Raw genomic sequence first — 22716 nt, 5'->3', positions numbered from 1 at the left:
AGCGCAGCATGGGTTCGCATCCCCTTTGGCCTGTATACCTCTGTATTGACTAGTTATCAAAATATCTAGCTTGTGTTTATCAGGTGTTTTCTGTGTTGAACATTTTGGAGATTTAAAATTAGTAATATTGTTTCAACCAGCTATTTCCCAGAAGACACCATTTCAGTATATGGCTGGCACTTTAAGCAAATGGAATAGTTCTTGGGTATTGAATGTAACTGTGCTCAGTAATACCGAACTGGCTACTAAATCTTAATGTGTATTAAAATTATTAATCAATGCAGTCGAATATATAATCCAGTGACAAATTTTTGAACATAATAATTACTGGTTTCTTTTCTTTTCACAGATGAATCTTCAGCCTTCCGAACATCAGAGAGGCTTCTGAAGATTATCCACTGCTAAAGCCTGTAAGTAATTAACTCTGTTATACAAAACTACAAAGACTACATTGTTAGGGGTTACGATTTTTAGAAATTTAGCATTTTGATTTTAACATTTAGCATTTTGTAGCTTTCATACATTCGTCATTTTGCGTTCTGTGGCGTTTTGAAGGAAGACATGGACTCTACGTCAATATAGGAGGATAGGTCATGTCTTTTGAAAATATTGGGGATTAATATAATACTTACATAGAGGTACTAATTTAATTTATGACCCTGTTAATCATGTTCATGAATTCGTAACAAAGAAATCATAGAAGGAACACGCCTGTACATTTTCTTCCATCATTCGTGTTGTCTTATTACTTCCTACATTAAATTGTATTTACTGAAAAATCTTTCAGCATCTACGCTGCTGATAGGACCTAAAATATATTGCAGAATGCTTAGGTGGCTACTTAAGCTTTAAAGCCAATGACATTTACACCCAGTCCACATCTTTTTGTTCTGAATATTTTGAACAATTTTGGTATTAAAATATTCATAACCCTCAAGGAACTGTTCATGTTAACATACGGGAAAATTGTTTTTATTTTGGTCTCACATAAACTTTAAAACAACTGATAATAACTGGCAAGTAAAGGTGGGGTCAAAAAGTTTAGCAACGCCTTGCCAAACAATATGTGCACAATTTTCCACCATATGTGTAGTAAACTATGTTGCACTTGGCCGTACACTCCATAAACAGGGGAGACTGCACTGTTTATTCCTCTTAAGTCGAAGGATGTGACACAGCACATGTACAATGCACAGTTAAGTGAAGGAGCTTGCATGCCATAGGTAAAGCCAGTAATCAACAGTAATATACACTTAAACAGAGTTACAGCCAGAGCATTCTTACGTTTGGCAACCCTGAGTGGAGGCCAAGGTGGATGCTAGATGGAGTACGAGGTTTGAAATTGGTATTGACATAATAGTGCTGGAGTAAGTAGAACCCGTCACCCTATTAACCGATTGGCAGATTATCCGACTATCTTTCTTTCGCTCTTTCCTTCCTCTCTTTCTTTCTTTGCTGTGGGTAGTACTGTACCTTATGTTATTACTTATTTGTTTAGAGTGTATTATTACAAGCCTTTGTTCTTTGGTGCTGTGGAACATTCGAATTGCAACAATGCTTTCTTTGTTATAGAAAGATCTACTACCTAGTACTGATCTTGTAATAAAATGAAGCTGACACAATAAGAAATTAAACTTGTGAAACATATTGAGAAAGTAGTTTTGACAGTTCCGCAGTGTAGGTGTTGTTAAATATTGTGCATTGTCGACTTTAAACTCATTTTAAGAGTGGTATTCACCTGTTCGTTTGGGTTCTGACTTTATTGTGAAATGTCCGTTTAATATTTTGTGCATTTGACAGTTCATATTTTTAATGTAAACTTCTTATTATCGTTCCCGATTCTCTGATGTGTCTAAACCACCACAAACTCAATTTTACAATTTTTTTAACAAAATGTCTGGTAAGATTCTCGCACGGTTAGTGAAAATTTTACATTGGCAAATGTTTCTATGCAGCCACAGCATGACTATGTTCTTCTCAGGACTGTAGTTTCACATCCCCTGTGAAAACTCAGTTTATAACAATAATAATAATAGTAATAATAATAATAATACACAAAATTTTAAATACTGAGAATGTAAATTGTACTTAATTTTAATAATGACTCCCCTTAACAAAATACTGCATAGGCCATTGTAACTGATAATGGAAATAATGGATAAACTCTTAACAAAGAAAACTGTCCAAAATAAAACTTCAATTAACGGGAACAGGATGACAAATTGATTTGCAGTAGCTCACATTCATCATCACTGCAAGGATCAGTGAAAGGTGTGCAAAGCAGGGAAAGAGAAAACATAGTGCATAAGGGCCGGTGCCCTACATGGGCTGACACGCTATGAATTACTATTAGTGTCTTAATATGTGAACACCTATAAATAGAGATAGAGAGAAGTATTCCTATCCACTCACTCTGCTACATAGTACTGTTGTGCCCTCTACCACGAACAGGGCGGATGGCTTATCTTTGAGAAAATCGCGAGTTATATCCCACTTACGAAAACCAAAATATTTTGTTGTGCCCTTTTTGGCATAGCAACAAATTTATCAAGACAACACAAACGAATTAGCACTGCATTGCACTTCCTATCTCTCTGACGATTTATATACTGTACTTCCTCCTTATGGATAGGAGGGATTCCTTATTTAGAATGTGATCTCAGGCTTTCTAGCTATTCACTATTACTAAGTTTATTAACAAAATATCAAATTAGAACAGATAAATATGGAGTATTGAAATGGAAGGATTATTTCTGAAGTATCGTAATGGCTGTTAATTGTAAAGTATGAGAATTGAATAGTTAATTTTACTTAGTTTCTGTAAGGCGAACCCTGTGCTATTCAAAGAAGATGCCATTTTCTGCCTTCTTTCTGGACGTCTGGAAGTTACGACCGCTACTGCATGACTGCTGTCTTGACCAAAGACTAATGATCACAATTTGGACGTTTCATGTCCTTTTATAAGTTCTCGAACCACGCCCTTGCGACGTAACAGAGTGACGCTATTTTGCCCGCGAATCTTCTAAAAAGACGGTATTGCATTGACCGAACACCACACTTCCGATTCCTAACCATTATTTCGGATCCGATTCCTAACCATTATTTCGGATCGGCATTTCCTGTTGTCACTTGGAACAGTACAGATTTAAGGAACTCTCACGATTTAATGTCTGTTTTTGATTGAACCAATAGAAAATCAGAATTCAAAATGATCACCAATTAGAAGTCTTGCAAGAGACGCGGTTTGTTAATGATTGCTGCATAATCTGAGTATTTTTCGTTATATGTCAGCTGTTGCGTAAGAATGGCTTTGCGCTAAAATGCAAGCGTACACATTTCCTGTCTTGTTCAAGGACTGGACTTTGCTTCTTGCTGACTTCACTAAGATGCACAACTGTAATCGCAACAGGAAGCTGCCTCCTGTCTTCAATGATTAAACTGAATGTACGATTTCATTACTTTCAAATAAAGTGAAAATGTATTGCTTATGGCCATAACAAAGTTATGATTGCGTATCATAATCCTTGGGCACAACAATGCCCTCTTCTTTTTAAAAGATGATGCCGTAATAGGCATGTGCTTTTACTCCTAATCAAATGAATGGCAAGACATGTCGGATCCTGTGAAGTATGACTATCACACAAGTCTTAGTAGACCTTTTTCTGTTAGGCTAACGGGGTGTAGTTCCCTCGCTAGTGGCCCTCATAATCATTCAGGCTTGCAGGATTTTAATCCATTCTAGAGGCCATCATTCATTCTTATTGAGGATATGGATTGTCTGTGTCTTGTAAGCTAGTGTTGTATCATTCACATTACAAATTATAAGAAAAGTCTTTATGGAGGGCGAAGTGCCAAAGATTTTGACTTTCATAAGCAATAGATCGAAATTTATATAATTGATGACATTGATATCATAATGGCGGTAGGACTGCTGCTATTTAATAAATCTGATGTATCTATGCATTAAATGAGTAATCCATTTACGTGACGAGGCATAATTTAATGTAAACTGAGTTCCTGGATGTTTTAATTTATAACTTTGCAGGGTGTCTGTCATTTAACTCGATAGTATTTACGAATTTTTTGCACACAAAGTGATATGCTGATTTAACGTTACAGATCTCTTATATGTAGTGAGACTTAACACTTACATGTTAGATACAAGAATAGTGATGTCATTCACAAAAATGATCAGTAAAGAATAATCTTCTTCAATACAAATTTTCTTCATTGAGGTGAAGAGATGACTGTTGCATAATGAAGAGTAGTATCTAGGCCCTGGAGACAAATCTAGGTCCGGCGAAGACTGTGTTGGTTGAAGCTGGGTCAGCGCAGACATCGGTTGATATATCTGATTTCCTCGCAGTAGGGATGGGAGTTCTGGTTTCTTGCACTGGGCCAAGCTCAGTCTCGTTCTGGCCTTCTCGTAAAGGTTCTGCTGTCTCTGGTTATTTGCGGGTGAGCTGATATAACCGGACACCATGCAGACGTGGACATTGTCGGTACATCTGTAGCATACAAGCAAGACACAATATAACTCCTGTTATGGTTAAAGCAATTAGCCAGGGGTTTGCACTTACTTGTGTGGGGGATTCTTCTACTTTAGATTTTACACTTTTAATCTTCTCTTGTAATCATAGAGGAATTACAAATCATTATTAAAATCTTTAATATTTGGAAGCATATTCTTAAGTAATGACATGTTGTTCACATAGATTTAGATCTGGATTAACTATTTAAGAAGTTATATCAGGGACAATAACATCGTTAGGCTCATATACTGGGTACAGTTTTCCAAAAACATGGGGAAACAGTTTAAACTGATCAGAATAAAAATGACAGTTTGCAGATATATTAATAATACCTGTCCCTTGGATAATAAATGTAAAAGTTGACGGTCGTGTAGCGTTTGGGTTATGACAACTTCTAGTCATACGTACGGTAGCTGGTACGCTGTACACCCAATAATTATTCTGGTACGATCTGTACCATACAGGTCACCTGTGTGGTCCAACCAGCCGTCGGTCACACAGTCTCATTGCTTCCTGGGATTTAAAAAAAATAGAGCTGCTAAACAATGTGATTGCAAGGAGGCTGAAAAAAATAACATCTGGGGGACATAACATGTACATTTCATCTCTACTTTGAGATAGATCATTCTCTTCCATGAGAGCATAAAATTGCCTGTCACTTGTGAAGACAAAGTAAGGAGCTTGTCCATTGCGGTTATATCAATGGATTGTCTAAATTCAATAAGAGTGCTTTCAATTTCGGTTACTCTCTGCATTACTTTATTAATTTATTTTAATTACTGAATCACAAACTACTGTCGTGAGCAGGAGTGTAATAGTGAGTGTACAGTCTGAAACGAAATAATCTAATCAGTTGGTCTGAAACGTAAATTATATCTAAGGGAGGATATTTCATCACTATTCTGTCCTACGTTGGGTTCAGTTACCTCATCATTATCTAAGTTAGAACTATCATCATCATCATCTGGGTTCATATCTTCACGGCGAGAGGAAACATAGGAAGCAGACGTCACATCAGAATTTGTCATGGTGAGGTCATTAGTTTTAGTTTCATGATAACCTATGCTCTGCTCAGCTGCAATTTTGATATTATCTCGGATATTGTCCCACACGCTATTAACATCTAACTCTTCCTCAGCTTCGTCAGCAGTTGCTAAAGCAGCAAACCTATTTGAAATTTCAACCTGATAACGTTGCTTAGTTTTCTCATCCTTTAATTTCAGAATATTGAATCTACTAAAAAACTATTTTGGGCAACTACTAAATATACATAGGCCAAATACAAATGATCAGGACGAAATTCAAATACAAACTGCTGCGCCATTTATACCGGAACCCACACTTTCTGAAGTCGAAATTGCGATAGAAAATCTGAAAAAGTACAAGTCTCCAGGTATTGATCAAATTCCAGCAGAATTAATACAAGAGGGTGGAAGCGCATTATCTAGCGAAATTTATAAACTTGTACTTGCAATTTGGGAAAAAGAAATTACACCAGAACAATGGAAGGAGTCCATAATCGTACCTATTTTTAAGAAGGGGGACAAGACTAACTGTAGTAACTTTCGAGGAATGTCACTTTTGTTGACGTCGTACAAAATTTTGTCGAATATCCTTTTGAGAAGATTAACTCCATATGTAGATGAAATTATTGGGGATCATCAGTGTGGTTTTAGGCGTAATAGATCGACTATTGATTAGATTTTTTGTATGCGACAGATATTGGAGAAAAAATGGGAGTATAACGGTACAGTACATCAGTTATTCATAGATTTCAAAAAGGCGTATGACTCGGTTAAGAGAGAAGTTTTATATAATATTCTTATTGAATTTAGTATTCCCGAGAAACTAGTTCGATTAATTAAACTGTCTTAGTGAAACTTACAGCAGATTCCGTATAGGCTAGTTTCTATCTGATGCTTTTCCAATTCACTGCAGGCTAAAGCAGGGAGATGCACTATCAACTTTACTTTTTAACTTCGCTCTAGAATATGCCATTAGGAAAGTTCAGGATAACAGAGAGGGTTTTGGAATTGAACGGGTTACATCAGCTTCTTGTCTATGCTGATGACGTGAATATGTTAGGAGAAAATCCACAAACGATTAGGGGAAACGCGGAAATTCTAGTTGAAGCAAGTAAAGCGATAGGATTGGAAGTAAATCCCGAAAAGACTAAGTATATGATTATGTCTCGTGATCAGAATGTTGTACGAAATGGAACTATAAAAATTGGAGATTTATCCTTCGAAGAGGTGGAAAAATTCAAATATCTTGGAGCAACAGTAACAAATATAAATGACACTCGGGAGGAAATTAAACGCAGAATAAATATGGGAAATCTCTGTTATTATTCAGTTGAGAAGCTTTTGTCATCTAGTCTTCTGTCAAAAAATCTGAAAGTTAGAATTTATAAAACAGTTATATTACCGGTTGTTCTGTATGGTTGTGAAACTTGGACTCTCAGTTTTTTAGAGAGGAACAGAGATTAGGGGTGTCTGAGAATAAGGTTCTTAGGAAAATATTTGGGGCTAAGAAGGATGAAGTTACAAGAGAATGGAGAAAGTTACACAACACAGAGCTGCACGCATTGTATACTTCACCTGACATAATTAGGACCATAAAATCCAGACGTTTGAGATGGGCAGGACATGTAGCACATATGGGCGAATCCAGAAATGCATATAGAGTGTTAGTTGGGAGGCTGGAGGGCAAAAGACCTTTGGGGAGGCCGAGACGTAGATGGGAAGATAATATTAAAATGGATTTGATGGAGGTGGGATATGATGGTGGAGACTGGATTAATCTTGCTCAGGATAGGGACCGATGGCGGACTTACGTGAGGGCAGCAATGAACCTCCGAGTTCCTTAAAAGCCAGTAAGTAAGTAAGTAAGTAAGGTCATTAGTTTGTGCAGTTACCTTTCTCGGTGCAGCTTGTAGTAATACCTTAGCTGAGCTAGAGGTACATCATCTTCCTCATTGAAATCATCACTCTGGGGAACACGTAACTGACTAAGAGGAATATCGTCTTCCGAGGATCATCCGTTGTCACTATCCACTGCTACTGGTTCCTCACGGGGAGTTTCGTACGACTTCGGGTCGTCTCTAATTATTTCGATGGTTTCCGCTTCACTGAAACTACTGTCTTCGTCTGCTTGCCAGGGACGAAACTTGCCTTCTTTAATTTGAGACTCTGGGGGACATAGTTTCAACCAGTTTAGGTGCACTACCTATATTCTACCATCTTTGAACTTAATTCTGTAGTTCATTTCATTCAGTTTCTCTACAACCTGAAATGGACCAATCCATGGTTTCGACAATTTTTTCGTTACACCTTTCTTAATTGCTGGAGAGTGTAGAAATACAAAGTCTCCTACCTTGAGACAACGAAACTTTACACTAGGATCTTTGTTGTACTGCTTTGTTTGTGCAGTCTTACTTGGAGCTATTCGGTTTCTTACTACCTTGTAAGCTTTTTCTAGTTTATCTGCTAAAACTTCGACATGCTCATTGGTTATGTTACTTCTCGAAAATTTCGGAACGATATCGATAGGAAATGGGAGCTGCATTTCACTACCGTGAAGCGAAAAATGTGGGGAATATCCCGTTACGGAGTGCGGTGTACTCCTGTATGCCATCTGGACTATTGCTATCCATTTGTCCCAATCTTTCTGATCTGCACGTACAAAATGTGATAACATGTTAGTGAATGTTTGATGGCTGCATTCCACTAAGCCATTCGACATAGGGTGATACAGACTCGTTTGTATTTTTTGAATTTGTAGCAATTTACAAACATCTTTAAATAATTTAGACAAGAAGTTTCTACCCTGATCTGTAAGTAGCTTTTTCGGAGTGCCATGTCGTGCTACTATCGTCGTAACAAATTCTCTAGCTTTTGTTTCAGCAGTTTAATCAGGAATCGGGATTGCTTCGCTATACTTTGTGATAGTGTCCATAAAAGTCAACAAATATGTGTTACCTGAAGTTGTTTTGGGAAATGGACAAACTATGTCCATACTTACTAGTTCAAAAGGCTTTAAACAAGTAGCAAAGTTCTGTAACAGAGCTATAGGGTGCCTCCCATCTTTCTCTCATTACAAGATACACATTTCGTGATGTAATTTTCAATATCAGTTTTCATACTCGGCCTAAGCAGTTCGAATGTACGTTTTTGACCTTGATGTGCACCAATAGGAGTATCATGGTAAGTATTCAAAATCAAATTTCTCATAGGACAAGGAACAACTAACCGTTGCTCTGAGTTCAACTGCTTTGTATCGAAACAAAACAGAATACCGTTTTCGTCTAACTTAAATCTTTCTGTATCTGCTACCCATTCTAAGTACTTTGATTCTGCCATCTGAAGATTTCTGAGTGATTGACTGTCTGTTCACTTTTTATAGCGAAAACATTGTGCATTCGAGATAAAGTGTCAGCGTTTTGGTGACGTTTACTGGGCTTGTATTGGACTTGGAATGGAAATTCAGAAAGTCTTAAAGTCCAACGAAGTAGTCTAAAATTTGGTTCCTTTGAGCTCATTAACCAGCTGTGTGATCGGTCATGACTATGAACTCATGAACATATAGATAACAACAAAAGTGTTTCGTAGCCCATACAAGTGCTAGTAATTCCCTTTCTGTCGTGCTATAATTTTGTTCAGCTTTATTCAAAACTCTAGAGGCGTATGCTACGGGATGCTCTTCCGAACCAATCTTTTGAGATAGCACTGCTCCGAGGGCAACTCCTGAGGCGTCAGTCGCTAAAATGAACGGTTGTTTAAAATCGGGATATTTCAAAGTAGGTTCACTGCACAAGGCATTTTTCAATATGTCAAAGAATTCTTGTTGTGGTTCTAGCCATACAAACTGTTTATCTTTTCTTGTAAGTTCGATAAATGGTTTTGCAGTCTCAGCAAAATTTGCTATGTGCCTGCGATAGTAACCAACTAAACCAAGAAATGAGCGGACTTCCTTAACATCTTTAGGAATCAGAAATTCTTGTATAGCTTGTACTTTCTTTGGGTCTGGGCAAATGCCATTCCTATCTACCACATGTCCGAGAGAGATAGTCGATTTCGTGCACGGCAAATGTACACTTCACAGGGTGTGCTTTAAGTTTGCATCTCTTAATCTTTGTAAAACTTCTCTAAGTCTTTCAGCATGCTCTGCTATAGTTGAACTGTACAGGACGATGTCATCAATATACATAAAACAGGATACTCTCTTTAGGCTGGATAGTACTCCGTCCATCAATCTCTGATATGTGCTTGGGGCTGCAACCAAACCAAATGCCATTCTGTTATATTCATAAAAACCTAGTGGTGTGCTAAAGGTGGTCTTTTCTTTATCCTTTTCTTCGATTTCCACTTGCCAAACGCCACTGTAAAGATCAATTTTACTAAAATACTTTGTACCAGAGAGACTTTCTAATGTTTCATCAACACGGTATGAGTCACCGTGAGTAACAAGAGCTCGCAAAGATATGCAATGCAACAAGAGAAGAAAACATTGACCGTGATGTTCAGTGTGACAAATGGTCACACCCTGCAGACATTGTCAAAATAAAAGAAGTGAATAAAAATAAGACTCACAAGTTTGAAGTATTTACTGACGGAAGTAAAAGTGAGAGAGGAGTAGGTTCGGGAATCGCAATATTTACAGATGGAACACTTACACATAAACTGAAATTCAGACTGATGCAAGGTGTTGTAATAACCAAGCTGAACAGATGGCAGTTGTGAAGGCTTTAGATAAGATAATAGAAAAGATAAGACAGACAAGACAGTTGCAATATATACGGATAGCAACAACCATAAGAAGAATGTAGGACGAAACTCAGACAACTAGATCATAGAATTCAGCTGGATTAAAGCACGCGGCAATGAACTTGCTGACCAACTAGCGAAGCAAGCATCTCAAGACAGTGAACTGGAAATCTGTTACAAGAAGATTCTAAAAACCGAAATACTACCTGACATGAAACAACATAGTTTATCAAAATGGGAAAGCTTGTGGCAAACTATGTTGAAAGGGCAAATTACAAAATCATTCTTTCCAACATGTGTCAAATACGATAAACCACGGTGTCATTAAAGTAAATAATAAACTAATCTAACCTGTCACAGATTCGTACATGCAAGGCATAGCGTGAGTGTACACTAGCATGAAATGTCACCAAAGTTATGTTGGTATTGCAGAGGAGACAACTGAAGGTGTGGGAAGCAGGGTACGAGCATTGCTAGTTTAGCCTAAATAATCACGGAAGTCCCAATATTACAAGGAAGAAAAAAAGATGAGGAGTTCCAAAAGATGAGGTAATTATTCACTTCTCTGCCAAATTTATACGGGAACAGCTAAGTGGCCTTAGGTATGTGACAAGGTTAGTGGGTTAGTCGAGGTGATATACATAACTAGCCTACTAATGTGACAAGGTCACTTATAGGCCTATACCTCAACTAACCCACTAACCTTGTCACATAGGTCGGCCGCTTAGCCATTCCTACATAGGCCTAAATTTGGCAGATATAAAAATAATTACCATGATGGTTCGTGTTTTCCGCATTTATTTTATTTTTCAACATGTTGTAAAACCCCCTAAAATTGGGGGATTTTGAAGAAAAAAAAATAATATAAATCTGGGACAGAACGAAAGGGAAAACTGCAATAAGCAGAACGTAGGAGCTCCACCCACCACCCCTTCCCTACTAGCTCATCAGACACACTGCGTGATAGGTGAGTGTTATGTCGAATGCACATTTCATGTGGGTGAGCATAACTTCCCCTACTGGCGTTCTCTTTATTGCGATTTATCCGAACGAAACAATTACCTAAGTTTATTACTGATCCCTTACTGCAAACATTAAACTTCGAGGGAAGTTTCAGTCATGTATTGCCAGTATAGGAAATTAGAAACAAACACTGAAAATACCTTAGTTTTGTAGTGTGGAATAGTAGAAACTCGATGTGATCTCTCGGAGAGCTGTGGTCCCACCTAATCCTACCTAAATAAATAGGTTCCTTACTTATATAGGAAAATCGTCCTGCTTCGATGAAGAAGGCGGCCATATTTCTTCATTGTGATGTAATTTGAGGTGGAGTGGGAGAATTATTGCAGTATCGCCAACTGTGGTAACCATTCATATAATCTTACACACCTAACCTAACCTAATGTGCTACACACCTATTGTAACATTCCTCACGTTTAGCACACCTGCTGTAACATTCCTCACATTAGTTTCGTTTGCTGATATTGGCATCCCTGCTACGTCGTCTAGTGGAAATCGAGAGTCATCTAGTGGCAGTGAAGTGAAAGTGTGTAGATCATCATGGTGGGAGGGACATATTCTGTGTTATCTGCAAGAATTATTGTGTCATCGTAGTGATAATTGCTTATATATTGTACATTAAAAATTGAAATGTGTCGTGGCTGTGATAAAAGTGTTAAAAATTGATTTCCAGCGCCACAATCCCAGTGATAAACGTGTGAATATTCGTTAGGAGTCCATTGGCAGTGGCAAGAGGAAAATGAAGGTTGACCTTTGTCTGTTTTTATTTTTTTTTAATTTTATTAAGTTACTTTACGACGCTGTATCAACATCTCAGGTTATTTAGCGTCTGAATGAGATGAAGGTCATAATGCCGGTGAAATGAGTCCGGGGTCCAGCACCGAAAGTTACCCAGCATTTGTTCGTATTGGGTTCAGGGAAAACCCCGGAAAAAACCTGAACCAGGTAACTTGCCCCGACTGGGATTCGAACCCGGGCCACCTGGTTTCGCGGCCAGACACGCTGACCGTTACTGCACAGGTGTGGACCACCTTTGTCTGTTGTGGCATCATTTTGTTGTTCTGTGGTTATGGCTTGTGTGTGGTAGAAACCTGGCTAAATATCCTATTTCTTCCTCTGCCTGTCTGGTTCTTCGTAGGTCGTAGGAGTAACGTAGGGATGGTTCTTAAGTTACCGATGGGAAAAGTTCTTTTCGCTAACTCATAGACGAGTCTGGGTGATATGTATTTAGACATACAGGGAACGTGCCATGACTTTTCTAATGTTTTTAGATAATTTTTGCTTCTTTCCATACCAGTCCTAGGCCATAACTGAGGATGGGCGTAATCTTCGCTTGAAATAAAATCATGGCTGTGTCTAATGATAGGGAACAGATGCATTATAGGACCCACCCTAAATATAAAAAATATGCAAAGCCGCAAAAATAGGGCAACGGAAGTAGCGTTTCGGTCAATTAAATTATCAATATATATCGTTTTTATTATGTTGCCAACCAACCAATATTATTGAAAATTAGTTTCATCAGAATCATGGCGGCAATTTCGAATGCTATAATTAAATATAAAAAAGAAGTGTATCAAATTCTCCCTCTTGGCTTAAAATGTAAGCCTAGAAATGGAAATTATGGAATTATAAATAGAAACTTTGTAGTTGCTTTGTCCATGAATATAGATATGTTCTATGGTTTTTTATGTGATTGTGGTTTACTTAGGAGTGAAATGTTCTGCAATACATGTAATTCTGGGATGAGTTTGAAGAAATGTAAAAGTAAACGAGATGGACTTATATGGAGATGCCATCAAAAAATACAAGGTAAACAGTGTGGAAAAACGAAATCGATAAGATGTGGATCGTGGTTTACACAGAGTAAATTAACAATGCAAGAAGAAATGTTGTTAACCTATGATATTGTGAATGGTTGTACGAATGCACAAATTGAAAATGAATACTTCTTTGGAGATCACACTGTTACAGACTGGAGGCAATTTATTGATGAGGTTGTAGAAGTAAACAGCGAAAAAGTTGGAGGAGATAGTAAGGTAGTAGAAATAGACGAAAGCAAATTTGGTCGTCGAAAATATAACAGAGATCATTTCGTGGGAGGGCAGTGGGTTTTGGAGGAGTGGAAAGGGACAGCGGGAGATGCTTTTTAGTAGCAGTACATGATAGGAGTGAGAAAACACTAATCGAAGTGATTGAAAACTGGATCCATCCTAAAACTACAATAATATCAGACTTTTGGAAAGCGTATTCAAACCTTAGTAAGTGTGGTTACCAGCATCTAACAGTAAACCATAGCATTGAGTTCGTTAATACTGAAACAGGAGCCCATACGAACACAATAGAAAGTACATGGAGGCGTGTTAAAGCATCACTACCAGCCTACAAAGAGTTTGTGAAGTACTTGGCCCAATATATGTTTAGGAAAAGAATAAAAAGTGAAGGACAAGACATTACAAAGAAATTCTTGGGGAAATTGATTGGAGTAAAAAGTGAAAAAATGTGTTTCTAAAGACAATGTTGGTTTGTTGTTTTATTTAATATCATAATTGTGGGGGGGTGTAATCAAGTACTATATCATATTATTGTCAGTGTTGGATTTTTTAAAAATTGTTTTTATGGTGCTGCGATTTTAAGTTTTGATAACCTAGCATGTAAATTTACCTAAATTGTACGATAATTGATATTGTTTTGCTTTAAGTTCAGTGTTACTGTTTTTGGCGAAACTAGTGCTGAGTTAGTTCCTGTGATTTTGGAAGTGAATTTCTAAGGGATTTTTTTTGGAGGTGGATTTGAAAACTTGAGGATTTTATACGGATATATTTGAAGAAAAGGAAATTGTTCGGAAATGTATTAAATTGCGTCTGGATTGATAGGTGCGTGGTCATGGACGTGCAAACATTGTGACTTCTAGTGAAGAAAAGGAAATTAGAGATATAGAACACACAATACTATGTAATGTGAAGAACGCAAAACTTGTATTAATCCAATAATTACTGAAATATAGTGGAGCATAACAAATAATAATGAAATAAACACACACTTTCCATAATGCAACTTAGTTTGCATGTCAGCCATTAAACTAGCCACCAATAGACCATTAATGATATAGTTTCGTATATTCAAGGCACAACAATGGCCTAAACTAACATAACCTAACCTGTCACAGATTCGTATATGCAGGGCTTAGCGCGAGTGTACACTAGCGTGAAACTTTCGTAATATCACCAAAGTTATATTGCTATCACAGAGGATCAAGAGGGCTTAGAATATACAGTGTTTAAAAAATACGGGACATAATTTCGGGTATGTATTTCCCACATGTAGACAATCAAAATAGTTCATTACAACATGTGTCCGGAAATGCTTCATTTCCGAGTTATGGCCTTCACAACATTGAAATTCGCCGGAACGTGTACAGGCCCTGTCACCAGCAGATTACCCTGCACGAGTTAGGTTCTGTCAGTGGTTCTTGCAGCAGTGTGGTGTAAATCCGAACTTTCCTGCCTTAGTATTATTTACAGATGAAGCACAGTTCACACGAGATGGCATAACAAATTTCCACAATCAGCATGTACTGTATGGGCGTATGAAAACCCACGTGCAACTGTTTCATCTCATCACCAGGTGCGGTTCTCCCTCAACATGTGGGCTGGTATCATTGGTGATCGATTAGTTGGACCCCATGTACTTGTAAACAGACTTACGGGGCAGGCGTACACAAACTTCCTGGAAAACACCATACCTCATGTTTTAGAAGACACTCCACTGATCAATCGTCAACACATTCACTTTTTGCATGATGGCGCTCCTGCACACTTCAGTCGTACGGCTCGCCAGTACTTGGATCGAAGGTTTCCTGATCGATGGATAGGTAAAGGTGGCCTAATTGCTTGGCCTCCATGCTCACCTGATCTGAACCCTCTCGATTTCTACTTGTGGGGCCATTTAAAATCATTGGTTTATTCGTCTCCGGTGCCTGATTTGGAATCCCTTCGGAATCGAATTGTGGCATGTTCTGAGGACATACGCAATACTCCTGGAGTTTGGGATCTTGTTCGCAAGTCAATGAGACATCGATGTGAGGTCTGTATTCAAGCAGGAGGTGGACATTTTGAACATCTTCCGTAATGACAACGACCTGCAGAAAGAAAAACGTTCCGGTGAATTTCAATGTTGTGAAGGCCATAACTCGGAAATGAAGCATTTCCGGACACATGTTGTAATGAACTATTTTGATTGTCTACATGTGGGAAATATAGTACATACCTGAAATTATGCCCCGTATTTTTGAAGCACTCTGTATATGAGAGGGGTGCATAAGCTAGATTAAGTGTAATCTGTCAATAAGCTTCTCGTACCTACCAGAGGAGCGCCACGAGCAAGCAAAAAATTGCGGGAAAATAAAGATTTCTCTTCCCTTCCCCTCTATAGTAGTATTATTACTTACAATTTCAAGACTTCCGCCGATAATTACTTACACTCCACGTGAATTATTTACAAATTCTCTCCGTTATATATCAATGTTTGACATGTAACCATCCCTGTTACAATTATTTATTAATTTTTTTTGGAATAAAGTTCTTGAGCCAACATCATCAGGATTTTCAGAACGTGATGTGCCAGGAAGTGAAGGTAGGAAAAGAGCTGTGAAATATGAAATGAATTAGACATGACCAACCAAATATTTTTTTCATAAACATACAAGATATTTTGTTACAATTAAATTCCACTGTTTTATTGCAATACAGAAAAGATTTCATGATCCTAAGTTCACTATTAGTACACTAATGTAATTAACATCACAGGAAAGTGTACAAAATATCATACGTATACTTAAGTCTGTTGGAAATCAGAGATTATGTCATGAAAAAATATTTAAAGTCAGTTTATTTCATTTTCTTAAATGTCTAGATTTATTATTACAGTTATTATTCTGTTATGAAGAAAATAAGTTCAAATCATCCTCAGTAGAAATTGGAGTCTGCAATGCTGTATTCTTATTGTCTTGTACAAATAAATGAGGCGTTCTGAGCTAAAGTGGATCATTTCCATGGGCTGTAGTTTTGAGATAATAGGACTTAGATTTTTTTACGACGCTGTATCAACATCTAGGTTATTTAGCATCTGAATGATATGAAGGTGATAATGCCGGTGAAATGAGTCTGGGGTCCAGCACCGAAAGTTACCCAGCATTTGCTCGTATTGGATTGAGGGAAAACCCCGGAAAAAACCTCAACCAGGTAACTTGTCCCAACCGGGATTCGAAACCGGGTTTCGTGGCCAGACGCGCTGACCGTTACTCCACAGGTGTGGACAGAACTTAAAGTTAACCTGCTGTACTAATAATAATAATAATAATAATAATAATAATAATAATCCGTGGCGCTACAACCTGTGAAGGGCCCAGACTGACCAGCCGGCTGTTGGCCTCACGACCCCATGCCGAAGCAGAAGTGGACGATCATCCAACCAGAATGGAGGTATCGTGTGGTTAGCACGATGATTCCCCCCCAGCCGTTATAGCTGGCTTTCGTAACCGGATTTCACTACCTATCGTAGCTCCCCAAGTGCATCACGATGCTGAGTGGGCACTGATCCCATACACTGGCCGAAATTTCACGAGAAAATTTCTTCCCATATGAAGACTCGAACCAGTGCATATTTCTAACACGAGTCCTAGACAGGATGCCTTAGACCACGATGCCACGGTGCAGGACAAACCTGCTCTAGTAGATTATCTAATTTCACTAGCAATAATTTTATTGCTCCATTCTCAAATTCTAGATTTATAAAATATAAACTATCGTGATGTTAATTGATGCAACGCTTTGGTGACTTGGCCCACTATGGCTCAGAACATAGTGAACAAATAATCTGAGCCAAAAGTGACTAGTGTCACCTACCGGTGAATGCTTGGAAATTAAGACTTGATCTATCACTGCTCGGAAAAGATCCAACTTCAGACAGTCAGAAAATGAGTTAAACTCAATGTATGAAAATTTGTGAGTTAATCCACTTTAGCTCTGAAAGCCTCAAGTATTGATGTTTCAAATAAGTGATTACAATGTGTTGAGCCTTGTGATGACATTGAAGGCACATACATTTTTTTTTTAAGATTAACACTTAATAGCATTATGTCAGTTTGTTCGTAATTTTCTACATTAAATTCTAGACTGTGTATGGGAATATTGGAGAGCAAGAGAGTTGATGGGTTTATTGAATGAAAAAACTCAGCATTAGTTAACAGCATTAAATTTTATATGTTATTGAACATATTTAATAAGCTCCAGTGATTAAAGAATTCATCCCAACCTATCTCTATCATCTACAACTGAATTTACTTCCTTTATTGTATGATTTGTAGGAAGTCGTTAAAAATGTACGCTGGTATGCATTTGCTCTTAATTTGGAGTATTAATCAAGATTATTTAGAGATTTACTTTTGCATAATTAGAAATAAGGATGGTAGAACAAGCCAGATAACTCTTCCTGCAATGATATTCAGTACAGTAATCGGGCATTGCTGCTTAAAATAATGTTGTGTTCTAGTAACAAATGAAATTGTGAAAGAGGTTAATAGCTGGTGAGGGAATCTTTTAATTTCTCTGATGTTGATAATGAGATCGTGAATGCAAATGCATTATAATAATATATTGTTGGTTATATTGCTAAGAAAACCTGTGATGCTAAGCAGTGTGTTAGTTGTCGTGCAGCTCTTGCAGACAATGAAAAATACAAGAGGGCATAACATTTATGTTCAAGGGATATGAAAAAGTTATTTATACATCCGCCTGTCATAAAGGTGACCATATAGGTCCGGAAACAATAAAAAATGCATTTATTTGAATATGTAACATCAGTGGCGGCTCGTGAACTTGTGGATTGGGAGAGCTGCATTAGATTTTGGTACATACAAATTTCACTTTTTGATACCATTACTAATAAGTATAGGACAAAAATAAATGCACTACGTAACGAAAAACCAAAACTTCCTGACTTCGTTGGGAGATGTCTGTGGGAACATTTGCTAATCGCTAAAAAAAAAAAAAAAACTAATACCATCGATTTCAGTCTGAATTTCAGATCGGCAGACACTCAACTTGCAATCTACTTGCAATCAAACTTATGTGTCATAGCTTCAACACATTTAAGTAAATTCGCAGAATACTTTTTGAACATGTTTTGTGTACTTTTAATCAAGCGTGGAGTGTCAAAAAATGCCACAATTTTCCAGTCATTTACTGTAAAGGAGGGCTGATCTGTAGTAACTCCCAATAAATGATACGCTTTTTTATTGTTAGAGCCCTGATTAAAAACAGTAGCTACTACTTTTAAACCAATGCTTCTCAGCTTCTCTATTCCTTTGCCAATGAGTTCAACTAATGTATTGCCAGGGGTGCTTGAATGTGCTAAGAAATAGTCCAGAACTTGTTTGTTATTACTGCAGATACGTCTAACTATAAACACAAGACCTTGGTTGGCAATTCTATCTGATGAATAATTGCTACAATATCTCTCGAAGCCATCTACGATGTCTTCATTACTATTGTAGCACAAGTGTGCTTTTAAAGACATTTCATCCCACATAAGGCAACACAGTTTGTCAGTCTCAGCCATCTTACTACAGGCATTCCTTAGTATGTCAAATAGTTTATCACTAAAACCAACATCATTGATATACTTTTGCATTACTCTAAGCAATGTAGATTTTCAAGGGAAATTTAATAACTTCCTAATCATCCTATAGGAACTTGGGCTCTGTAATTAAATGTTAAGAGCCTTTGTTTTCATTTTCGGTGACCACTGATTTCCTCTGTACACACCGTCCATCTGAAGAGATGCGTTTTCTTAGCAGTTCATATAATGGCCCAGGAACCTTACTCTTTATACATGCAAGGGCAGTGTGTATCTTCGGTTCTTTCTGGGAAGTCTTGAGAACTCTTCCTCTCAGACGATGCAATTGTACTCAAAGACTGCGAATCTTTCTCCTCTTCGGCATTACTATCAATCTCCTCATGGTCTCCAGAGCTCGCAGTGGGTTGAGCAGCCTCTTCCCACTCCATGTGACTTGGCCCTGCAGAATCTGTATAAAGCAAAACAGAAAATATATAATTATAAACTAACAGTAAGAGTAAGCAGGCCTATAACACCACAAATAGTTATGGGGTCTACTAAGCCCAATATGGGACTACATATCTTTTCCTATAAATAGCAATTACAGAATCTCCAATTATGACAGAATTTATGAGTATAGTTCTGAAGCATTGAAATTGCATATCGTTGGCTTACTTTAAAAATCTTGTGACTGCATTTCAGGAAATAGCACAAAAGAATTTATTATTTTTATACCCCGGCTAACAATTGTTATGCATTTGTTGTACCGGTATACAAAATGTAGAAGCATTTTCATACTAACGAGATGTTATCAGCAGAAGCATTTTAAAAATAGTTACACAAAGATTTCAACATTCTGGAAAATTTGGACTTCGTTTTAGATACCTAAAAAGTATACGATTAAATAAGTTACCTTGACTTGATGGAGATAGCCTGAACTTTGCAAGGTATGACTTCTCTATTCAGATGTGTCCGGAAGGTACTTGTGAAATACTTATCTTGAAAGTGGTCCGCACACACCCGAAAGTTGTTGTACAATTTCTTGAGCACATTCGCCATTAGGTCTTCTCTGCCAATTGCTTCTAGCCATGCCTTGCATCTGAAATCAAAAGGGAGAATAAAATATAAATATAAATGATGAGCACAGCAACACCATTTCGTCGTACTTTGTAAAATCACTCGAATAAGCTAGAAAATGAAAAGAAACTGCTCCAATGACCTTAAAGGTACAATACTAATTATTACTCCATTTGTAACGCATTTTTGGAGAAAAACACTCATAATTTACGACAATATTTTAATAGCAAAGCAGAAAAACTTGCAAAATTATAATTTAGAGAAACAGAAATAATGTCGTTTGCAACGTTTTCCCGCATAGCTATTCATTTGTAAAAATACGATGTGAATCAAACAAATTTAAATGTAGGCCTAATAAAAAATTAAATTGTTAGCCTTTTCATATGCCGAAAATTTGTAGTAAAATGGTGTACTACCGTGGCTTACTGCATCTGTTCATCGGGTAAGTTATTGTTAATTTAGACGAATACATATTACATAAATTAATATATACACACACCTAAATAACTTAAACATAGTATCCGGCAATTCATGCAATTCATCATGATGCACGTCGCTAGGAAAATCTACAATACATAAAATTAGTTTAAATGATAATATTAATACACTGTAAATGAAAACTCACCTTTCACTATCTCCCGGTATTTTGAAGAAACGTTGGCAATTTCTTCGGGTGGCTGTCCTTCCGATTCTTGCACTCGAAATATTCGCATTTAACATGTGATGGCATTTTTAATATAGCACAACATATCAAACAAATTCAGAAATGTCTTCCCTCTTCACCTTGCATGTCGGGACTGACAATTTAAACCAAAAGCACGCATACTCATTTTCCATTTCTTGGAGTCTGATTTCAGTGGCGGAATGTTGGTAAGAAACGATGGTAGCTCTCATAGTGTTGGGTAAAGGAGTTTAGGAGCAGTTAACAGTGTAAAGGATAGGAATGAGCCCCTCTGTTATATTTCTAAGCCCTCTTGCAGAGGATATAGCTGTAAGACAGTTACGGGGGATTAAGCGAAGTACAAAGGGAACTAACCAAGCCCTAGTTTAGCCCTGTTTATTTCTTTATTTTTTTTTTTTAGTTTTGAATGGTTTGTTTTCTTTAATTTAATTTGAATGATATACAACATAATATATTATAAAGATGGCTGATACGAACTTAATTTCATCGTTGTATTAATTCCAATGTTTTATTGTTTGAGAAAGTTCAATGTTACTGTGTTTTAAGTTTAGCTTTGGTTTGTTTCTTTAACTTTGTTTTGTATAAAATATAATTTATTGCATAACAAAGATGACTGATATGAGCTAATTGCATTGTTGTTGGTTTTATTAAATGATACATATTTGTTGTATGTTTTTTGTTTTCTTAAGATGGCATACTTGATATAATAATAGAAAATATACTGTATATAATCGATACTATGGAATACTCGGGGTGGGTCCTATAATGGATCTGTTCCAATGATAGTGTTGTGATGTCGAAAATCTGTTTTGGTCTCGTCTTGAATATGGATTCTGAAGGATTTGGGGTTATTTCCAAGAAACCGTCGCTGAACGATTCACATTATTTCCAGGTTAGTTGAATCAACTCCTCTAGTGAGTGATATAAATCTTTAAAATGTATTTCTCTTTTTGTCTGCTAGATGTCTCTCCCTTCTCTTCAAATCTTTTCTTCTTTTATACTTCACTCTACTCTACACCCTTTTTACTCCAATTCTGCCATCTAATTTATGTATCTCGAATTACATTATAGCCTACATTACAACATCATATAAATGCAACTTTTTACTTACTTTGATTTAGACGAGACAAGATTCGAACCTGGAACTTCCTGATCTATAGCACCACCCCTTAGGTTAATCGACCAAGTTAAACAGAAAATTCGATTAACCTTATATGTTATGATAGTGTCTTTTTGGAAATTAAAGTATGTATTTTAGAATTTATTGTTGTATCGAAATTATTTCCGATGTGGCAGAAGGACGAATATACAATATATTTAGACGAAAATTTTATGAAAATTGTATCATTATAAGCCAATATTGAATAAACAATTCTCGTGACGTCATTGCTATAGCAACCTTATAAACATGCATTGTTAGTGGAAGTGCCACTTTCAAGTCATGGCTTTTAATTTACGCAAATTATATGAATGTTGTAGAGATATTGAAAGTTGCATAGAGTTCTGTGTCGTCCACAAATTATTGCCCAGCAAAGAAAATATCAAGTGTATTGATTGTGGAGCCGAAGGAAAAGTGGTGCAGCAGAAGAGAAGTAAGAATAAAAGTGTGCCGTATTGCTTGAAGTATAGTAGTTAGTTGTGCGATAGCAGTCAAGACCTTGTTTGAATGTAATAAACTGACTCTTGTCCAGAGTTTAACGTTCATTTATCTCCAGCTACTCCATATAAAGATCTTTGATGCTGCAATCAAAGCCGAAGTCGGTGCCAATACTGTTGTGGACTACTATAGATTTTACAGGGAAGTTTGCTATGTTATCATTACTAACAGTCAACAGAAGATTGGTGGTGTAGGACCAGAGCTCGGCAAAATACTGACATCCAGGTATTTCAAATATAAATTCAAAATAGCCTACTTCAAAGAATAGTATTTGAAATACAAATACAAAATACTTTTAAAAAATTAGGCCTAACCAAAATACATTTGTAGGCCTATTTTATATACTCAGAATACATTTGTATTTCA

At 37.0% G+C, this 22716-nt stretch overlaps 1 protein-coding gene across 1 annotated transcript in view; it reads left to right on the top strand.

Moving 5' to 3' along the window:
• LOC138693707 (putative polypeptide N-acetylgalactosaminyltransferase 10) overlaps positions 1-22716 on the top strand; it is a 387765-nt gene that overhangs the window by 344089 nt on the left and 20960 nt on the right. Inside the window, exon 4 of the mRNA XM_069817537.1 lies at positions 350-410. Coding sequence (XP_069673638.1) covers positions 350-405 — 56 coding nt within the window. The 3' untranslated portion in view covers positions 406-410. The remainder of the gene's footprint in view (positions 1-349; positions 411-22716) is intronic.

Source organism: Periplaneta americana, unplaced genomic scaffold (genome assembly GCF_040183065.1).
Source record: "Periplaneta americana isolate PAMFEO1 unplaced genomic scaffold, P.americana_PAMFEO1_priV1 scaffold_18, whole genome shotgun sequence".
NCBI lineage: Eukaryota > Metazoa > Arthropoda > Insecta > Blattodea > Blattidae > Periplaneta > Periplaneta americana.
Note: the sequence above shows the minus strand (reverse complement) of the source record. Positions and strands in the feature narration are given on the sequence as shown.